Genomic DNA, 8,772 nt, shown 5'->3' with positions numbered 1-8,772 from the left:
AAGGCTCTTGAGACGAGATGATACCTAATGGAGTCTTACAGCATGGATAGAGCAGTGGGATAGGGTAGGGGGCCAGGGCAGGTGTCTTAGACCATTTGGGCTGCTGTAAAAAGAAAAAAAATCCACAGACTAGGTGGCTTATAAACGATAGAAATTTATTTTTTATAATTCTGGAGGCTGGAAGTCTGAGATCAAGGGGTCAGCATGGTTGAATGAAGGCCTTCCAAGTTGAAGACTTCTTGTTGTATCCTCACCTGGCAGAAGGGGAGAAGGAGTTCCTGGGTCTCTTTTATAAGGACACTAATCCCATTCATGAGGGCTCTCTCTCCATGATCTAATCACCCCAATGGCTCTACCTCTTAATCCTATCATGCTGGGGGTTAGGTTTCAACATACGAATTTTGGGGGAGACATACACATTCAGACCGTAACAGCAGGGTATGAATGGAGGAACAGGAGGGAGAAGGTGGTAAAGGCATTTAAGGTAGAGGGGACAGCACGATGCAGGCATTGAGTTCAAGAAAAGTTCAAGGATTTCACAATGGCTACAGGGTAAACATCAAGGAGGAAGCACATGAGGTAATGCAGGCACAGCAGCAGGGCCAGATTATGGAAGGTGACTGTTGTCCTGTCTGCTTTTGTGCCATAGACAGACGATGGAGGAGGGATTGAGGAGGACGGGAGCTGTAGCCACCGGGACAGATGGGAAGCTGTTGCAGTAACTACGGAGAGAAATGAGAAAAGATGACGCCTTGAACCTAGGATTAATTTGAGAATGTTCAGGAAGTGAAACTTACTGAGTTTGGTGATGTGTGGTGTTAGGACTAAGGAAGAGGAAGAGGGAAGCGTCAGGGATGCCTCCCAGATTTCTAGGGGACTGGGCAGATGATGGTGCTAACGGGGCAAAGTGAAGACAGAGTAAAAGCAGCACCTACTGGAGGGAGATGGGGAAGGTAACTGCTTCTCCCCATCCACAGAATTCCCAGGAATACGGTCTAGTGGGAAAGAGTGGGTCAGGACTGTGGGTATATTTGCCTGTTTCCAGCCCTCCATCCCAAAACGGAAATGAATTTTTATTTTCACTACCACCATTCAGGAAAAACTGGGAAATGAGCAGCAGGACTTGAGAACAAGGCTATAAAGCATGAGGGTGCTAAGAAACGGCCAGTGGCAGCTGACTGTGGACCTCTTGTATGAGGACCAGGACAGGAGATGGCGGTGAGAATCCATGCAAGCACACAGATGACACTGGAAGGAGGGACCCCTGGGTTTGGAACTGGAAAAGGAGCAGAGAGAAGCCACGGGCCTCTGAATGGCTCTGGAGCATGGGGGAGAAGGAGAATGAAGGAGCCCACAAGATGGATTTCACCAAGCAAGGAGTGGTTGGACTGGCCTGAGAATTTCCAGGGGCCTCCAGAAGTAGGGCAAGATAGCATGCCGGGCTATGTTGGGGGAACAGGGTTATGACTCGAAACCCGAAACTACTCTGGAATTGAATATGATTCAGTTTTTATTTTACTTGGGCTGAATATTTCTCATACTTGAAGTTTGTTTTGCCTCAGTGGCACTTTTTTGTGTTCTGGGGAGCATGGGATCAGAGGCCAGGAACAGAAGGGGTAGTCCTGGAGTGTGGCCTGAGGAGGGGAAAAATGTTCCTCTCTAGATCTCCGGTTGGCATTAATCTTCAAAATAAGCTTGAGTTTGGGGAGAGACTGGACATTGAGTATGAGGACTTGAGGTGGGTGGGGTGCTATTACTCGAGGACATGCTTTGTTTTGTTCTTTCAGCAAAGTTGCACACTCTTTCAAATAGGGAAGAGCTGGGCTCTCTGAAGGACTTTTAATGAGAAAAAATGAGGAAACCAATTTTCTTTCCAAACTTTATTATAAAATTTTTTTATTATGAGGGTTTAACAGAGCAGAGCTGGACTTGCCATCTCTCTTGTGAAACCTCAACAACTTACAAAATTAATAAATAGGAAACTAGGTTTAGTTTTTTTTACAGCCATGTCATGCACTCCTAAGACACAAAGAGGAAAAAATCCTGTAACCATATGTAGTACAAACTCAGAAATTTTCAACCGCCACTAAATTCTCTGTAGGATTTCCCCAGGCAGAACAGATAATCACACTCTTTCACCTTTCTCTAAAGACTTAAGAAACATAAATAGATCCATAAATAGTTCATATAAATATAGGTTTACCTGTTAAATAATAAAACTCTCAAGTCTGGAATCTTGTCTTAAACAATACAAAATAAGGCATGTAATTCATTAAAATGGAATCTTCTGCCCCAAAGTTATCTCAGGGTCTATTAAATACATAAATAACTTAAAGCCCTTAGAAAAGCACACAAAAAGCAAATTGGTACTCAGTCAAAACTTTGATCTCTGGGGAGAGGGAAAGATCATTCATATTCTATCTCTGCACAAAAGTGTTATCTCTGAAAGTTCAATTGGGTGAACCAGTTTAAGAGCCCTAGTGAGTTTGGTCAGAAATGGGGCTGGGTCTATTCCTCCAGAAAGCCTAACTGCTCTGGGTTAGACCAGAAGCTCTTAAGCCACATGGCGCACAATGGGGGTGACGCAGGTGCAGCCCACGGCCACCAGCATCTTCTCCAGCCGGAAGGAGTGGGGACAGTGCTGAGACTCCCTTCGCAGAACAAGGATCTCTTGCTGGATGGGGACAGAGTTCATGTGGTAGTTTATCTTCCCTTCAGCATTGACACAGCCCAAGTGGCGGCACTTGGCCTCCCAGATCACAGAGGGATATCTCTCAGGGTCCTCATTGCGGCTGCAGGGGAGACAAAAGTGAGGGATAAAGTAAGTACCCGGTAAAGCAGGAAGGAAATAAGATAGGAATAAATGAAGGGAGGCAAATTCACAGGGTGACCAAGTATAGGCATTGCAAAGTCTCGAAGGGCTGCTAGTCAGAAAAAGTAGTTTGGGGGAAAACTTGGATTTGTAGGCACGTGAAATGTTATAGAAGAGAATGATCATTTTTTCCCCCAATTTCTTTGAAGAATGAACCAAATAAGATAGACTAGACTGCAGAGGGGATTTAAGTTTGATACAAAGGACAATTTCTTAAGGTATATTTGATAAAGGCCAAGGGCATCATCTAGGAATATGATAGCCATTAATCTGACTTAATGAAGTCTGGCTTTGAAGCAGGGAATGCATCAAAATTTTATCTGACAGCACATTCATGGGATAGAGCCCAGAGCTGACATGAAGGGCTGGAAACAAAAGCTTAAGCCCCTCTACAACCTTCTCTTCCCTCTCTCCTCCAGCTGAGTGAATGACTTGCTTTGACTTTTCAGTTGATTTATTTGAACTATTCTTAGTAATGGGAGTAGAAGAAAATCACGGTCAGGTGAATCTATAGTCACCACATAACTGAGGCTTTTTTACACAAAATCAAAGCACTAAAAACTATTTTGTATTTAATCTTAATAGGGTCTAAATATTAGATGTACTAAGAACACAGCAAATATAGGTCTGTTGGTGATATAGATCAAGTTTGTCTGACTCAAAAAGGGGTGGAAATATCCAACATGACATTTCCTTCACTGGGTTTCAAACTATATTATCCAACTGCTAATACAACCAAAAAGAGAAAGGCACAAAAATCCCAGTTAATTACTAGTTATTTTCAACAAATCATTGCAATGGAAGGCCTGGTAAAGAGAATTCAAGCATTAATCCCCAAGATAAATTTCTATTTTTTTAAAAGTAAATGAACAATAGACTTGGGGTATCATAAATTCTAGAATAATGACCACCATTAACGTGAGTGGGTTTTTGGTGTCAGTGACAATGAGATCTAATGGATAGGTATTATGCAGGAGAAGGGGTCCTGTGCTCTATCAAAGAGGTCTGTAGAATAAAATTTGAGAATCTTTGCACAATAGCCCTTCCAGATTTGACTGATGATTCTGAGTAAAATCATCCTCAAGGTGACTTAACTGGCAGTCCTTTGCAGAAAAGATAGAACAATACAGAGATTTTTATCGGGAGCCATTCATTACATACTGCAGATTCCAAGGTGAAGTGGATCGGTTGTAGTAATCTGAGGGCCTTCTGGAGTTCGTATTCTGGTTAAGGATATTTAGATTGACCTTCACATGCTGAGGGAAGTTCTTGTCCTCAGTATTTGGGCATCCTGGATTTTGTGGGAGTGCTATTCCCGCCTTCCCAATAGCCACTAGGCTCAGCAGCAGCAGCAGTACCCGGAACTGAATGGGAGAAAGGAGAGGTAGGACACCGGATTAGCATGTGGTTTTTGTTAACAAATTGTAAAGAGTATTGTATTGTTAATCATGGAGAACATTCTATGTTCCAGGGCAATCTACAATAAATTTTCGGATCACTTAGATGAAAAACTGGTTATATGACCAAAATAAGGTTAAGACTATGGAGTGTTTACTAGTCTTGAACATTCTTCTTTTGACTTAGAGAGACACATTTTTTATTGGTTGGCAGTAATTTTAGTAAAAATAGCAAGTCATCGATCTCGGTCCTAACATTCTGTGAAACCCTATGTGAAGTCAAATGTTCACCTTAGAAGAAAAGGTTGTAGAAAATGCATGTCATATCGTATCAGTGTTCATGTTAGAAATGCTGGGCAGTCATTCAACCCCAAACTGGTCCCCCCCTTACGTTTTCTTATGTATATTTTCCAGTTTTTCTAAATTTACATATATTGATTCTGTAATCAATTAAGTTAAATATTTCAAAAATATAAAGACCATTTACTCTAAACCATAGTTACACATGTATCTATTAGAGTAAGTAGGCTTGGTGTATTAGACTATGGTATAATAGGGGCACCTGGGTGGCTCAGTTGGTTAAGCGTCTGACTCTTGATTTCGGCTCAGGTCATGATCTCAGGGTTGTGAGATGGAGCCCTGTGTCAGGCTCCATGCTCAGTGGGAAGTCTGCTGGAGATTCTCTCCCTCTCTTTTTGCCTCTTTCCTACCCACCCCCAAAATAAATAAATAAATAAATCTTTAAAAAGAAGCCTGTGGTATAATAATAGAATAATGGAAAGGAAAGTCAGTGCTGCAATTAATTAAATCCTCAAGGATAGTGTTCCATTTTATTATGGAATAAAGAAAAATGCTGTGGGAGAATTATATTAAATCTCTTGTACTCAGAAAAACAGATTTTCAATAAGCATTCTTTCTCACTGCACAGCATCATGTGACACTTCTCATGTGGTTTAGCCCCAATCTAGCTATCTTTCAGTTTTAATCTCATCTTTCAAACTGATGTGTATCAGTTCTTGAAAATGCTATAAAATGATGAGTATCAACCAAAGCTTTAGTATCCTATCCTATGTATGCAGCATTCTTGGATCTCCATAGTTAGAATCCAGAATTTCATGCCTGCAGTCCAGAAATATTATCTGGACCAAATCAACAAAAGCATTGCACATTAGTGCAGGACTCACCATGGATGAAACTGTCACAGGAGCCATTGTAGTTTCTTCCAGTTGACTGGCGATGGATCAGCTTGTGGCTGCTTCGAGATGGACAGATTGTAGCACTACCTTGCCCCTTTTTATAGGACTTCGCTCCTCTGTGGTCACTTATGTTGACGTATTGAAGTGGTTCAAAGGATGACACCATTTTCGTTAAACGTTCCATCCTCAAATGAGGTCAGAAAAGAACCTCCCCTTCATGACGGGTAGTATCTACCTCTGAAGGAAAACGGAAAGAGCAAAAATTCATGTTTCGAAAGACTATGTCCTTTCTTCATTCTTCAAGGAACTATTATTTGTCAGAAGTTGAGCAAGGACGCGTTACTGATGAGCTGGTATCATCTACTTATGGGCGTATATGAAGCTGCCATAAGAGCTATGCTCTATTTTAATGGTTCGTGGGGAAATGAAAGTTTGATACAACATTCAAGTCTTCTGGTGTCATGTACCTTGATTTCCCATTGGATAACTCCTTTCCTCACCAGATTCCCCAGACAGATGTTGTGGAGTCCATTCTAAAAACTATTCAAGGTCTTGGGCACCTGGGTGGCTCAGTTGGTTAAGCGACTGCCTTCGGCTCAGGTCATGATCCTGGAGTCCCTGGATCGAGTCCGCATTGGGCTCTCTGTTCAGCATGGAGTCTGCTTCTCCCTCTGACCCTCCCCCCTCTCATACTCTTTCTCTCTGTCTCATTCTCTATCTCAAATAAATAAATAAAATCTTTAAAAAATAAAAATAAAAACTATTCAAGGCCTTGCCATATAAACAAACAATTGAAAAATGAATAAGAATTTAATGATGAGAAGGTATATTATTTCATTGAATTAGCACCTGCCTTGTTGAACGTTTACTCTGCTCAAGAAACTAATAACTAGGTTTAAGAGACGTGAGCTTTACTATTAAAGGCATGCTTAACACATGTTACCAAGCAACTTGTTAACAACTCTATTCTTTGGGAGGAGTGAGATGGAAATGAGGGAGTGAGGGGATGTAGCCAGACAAAGGAAGGAACTGAGAACAAAGAAACTGGAGCAAGCTGATGGAAGTCGAGAAAAGGAGGACAATGGAGAGTAGAGAATGACAAGAAGGGAAAGGGGGAAAGACTGGGGATAATGGTTCTTTCCTTCCTTTTCTCTCCACTCTAAATGAGATGAACTTGGATTTCAGGTCCTTAAGAATGGCTCTCCCTCAGGAACACTGAGGACTAGCACAAGGATGATAAAGATAAGGGGTCAGGGGATACAGATGTGGCTGGCCACACGTCATCCTCTCTCTGCCCCCTCTCCCCAGTGAGGTGAATGATGGCTCCTAGGTCCTTGAAGCTGGTATGTCATATTATACCCAATAACACAGGGGGCACTGACTAGCAGTTCTAACTCAACCTTTGGGGTTTATAAGAAGTCTGCTGGATCTTAAGCCTGTTTGTCCTGCAGTGCATTCCTCCTTGCTCTGCCCTATTCTGTGCCTCAGAGTACTGCCCCTGAAGGCTGCTTTCTCAGACTCTTCCATTAGTTGACTTCCAGCTAGGCTCAGCCAAAGGGAAATTGGAGGGCAGAGGAGTGGGAATTGGGAGAAGGAGACGAGGAAAAACAAAGAGTCTCCTTACTCTGTCTTCTGGAGCAGTGCTTGCTCTTTTTATCCCTCCAGGTTTGGGATGGTAGTAGTCTCTAATGTCAGTCTCAATCACTCTGGTAACCTCTTCCTTGCATTAAATTTTCTCTATTGCAAATGCCTGAAGTCACTTCTTTTCTTGGCTAGACCCTGACTGATCAGCGAGGGAGGCCATGAGCAGCTGATCTCAGTTGCAGTGGTAGATGAACTTGGTAGGTAAAGTAGATACAGATAGAAGAGGAGGTAGGATACAACGTCTCCTGATTTCCCTAGTTCTGGTGTTGATATCACCATCTACCCTTGAAGATATGGAGTCACCATGAGCCCTCCTGTTTCTCCTCCACATGTGATCAGGTAGCAATCTCAGAAGCTGCTATGTCTCTCACATCTATTCCCTATTCCCAGACCTACTGCCATTCCTCTAACTTAGACTCTTACTCACTTGGACTATTTGAATAGCCATCTTTGCTCTTCCCAGGTGCTGCCTTCTACCCATCTTCAACATTCCTGCAGTAATCCTTAAAGCATGGCTCCAGTTATGCCTTGTCTTGTTCCCTTAGGTTGCATACAGAACAAAATACAGAACCTTGAGCCTTTGAAATAGTATTTGAGTTAGTGTTTGAGATCTGCAAACTTTCTAGCTTTACCTCCCACCGTGTTCTATGACCTGGGCTCATGGGTCCGGATTCTCGTCCTTCTAATGCCTACATGCCTTTTGTTAAGGTACTATCTCTGAAATGATCTTCTAGACCTCAAAATGTTTCTTGTCCTTCCAGAACCTGTTCAAATGTGTCTTCTAGGTCTGGAGGTCTTTCTTGATTTTCTTAGTTGGAATGAACAGCTCCCATAACACATAGTTTATACCTACCTCTCTAGTAACTTTTGCTTCATTTTTACTGTGTTTTGTTTGGCTGGAAAAAAGCATATTTAAGACATATGTCTATTTCCATTTTTAGATTTTGCTGTAATCCTTCAAGGCCAGTGTGTTATTCATCTTTGTAACTCTCATGGTACCTAATGTTGATCTGTGAGCTATCTGGAGATAGGTCACCATTTTATTTGTCTTTGTGTCACCTAACAACCTGGTGTCTGGTAAACAATAAGTGCTCAATATTTTGACTGATTAACAGTATGAATGTTATTTGGGTAGCTCAGAATCTTGAATATTCTTTTTGGGACCCAACTGCATTCCAATAACCATTTCGAGCTATTGCTTTCACTCTCCATCCTGATCCTTTTGTTGTATGACAAGGTTATGGCCTATTTTGGACCACCCCAGAGTGGAGAATTTCTTGCTTGTTGCTTTCTGGCAAGGATGAGGTGGAGGAGAATGTGTTTGCTGCTAATTCTTTTAGTTGATGGCCAAGGGGGCAAAGCTGACTCTAGTTGTTCTCCCTATTGCCTGCGTCCTATACCAATGAAATCCAGCCTGTGTGCCAACTTTTGAAATGCCAACCCTTAAAATAAGAGTGGGGAAACACAGTGGGTTTTCACAAAAGTGTAAAAATAATTATTTTGAAGTGGTGGTCAGAGCGGGGTGTGCCCAGCCTTGAGAAGGACTGGTTTCCCAGATGCACATCTGAGCTGGAAGCCTGTGCCTCCTAAAGGAATGGTCAGAAACACAAAGGGGGTGTGAAGAGTGGGGAGGCTCTTCCTCTGTATTTGTCTATAGATGCAG

At 42.2% G+C, this 8,772-nt stretch overlaps 1 protein-coding gene across 1 annotated transcript; it reads right to left on the bottom strand.

Annotated features, from left to right (window-relative positions):
- Positions 1–1,062: 1,062 nt before the first annotated feature.
- IL17A (interleukin 17A) lies at positions 1,063–5,631 on the bottom strand. Its single transcript, XM_081827571.1, has 3 exons — positions 5,454–5,631; positions 4,034–4,250; positions 1,063–2,792 (listed from the first exon to the last, which is right to left on the bottom strand). Exons 1-3 carry the CDS (start codon positions 5,629–5,631, stop codon positions 2,555–2,557), a joined length of 633 nt encoding a protein of 210 aa, XP_081683697.1. The 3' UTR covers positions 1,063–2,554.
- Positions 5,632–8,772: the final 3,141 nt, after the last annotated feature.

This window comes from Leptonychotes weddellii, chromosome 8 (genome assembly GCF_054177405.1).
Source record: "Leptonychotes weddellii isolate Sample4059 chromosome 8, ASM5417740v2, whole genome shotgun sequence".
NCBI lineage: Eukaryota > Metazoa > Chordata > Mammalia > Carnivora > Phocidae > Leptonychotes > Leptonychotes weddellii.
Note: the sequence above shows the minus strand (reverse complement) of the source record. Positions and strands in the feature narration are given on the sequence as shown.

What these genes read in the sequence shown, in the direction of transcription:
- IL17A (XM_081827571.1), bottom strand. Translation starts at nt 5,631, where the DNA reads ATGGTGTCATCCTTTGAACCACTTCAATACGTCAACATAAGTGACCAC. An exon ending in CTGTGACAGTTTCATCCATG is followed by an intron (nt 4,251 to 5,453) that starts GTGAGTCCTGCA and finishes TCCTACCTCTCC; the next exon opens with TTTCTCCCATTCAGTTCCGG. An exon ending in ACTTCACCTTGGAATCTGCA is followed by an intron (nt 2,793 to 4,033) that starts GTATGTAATGAA and finishes TCTCCCCTGCAG; the next exon opens with CCGCAATGAGGACCCTGAGA.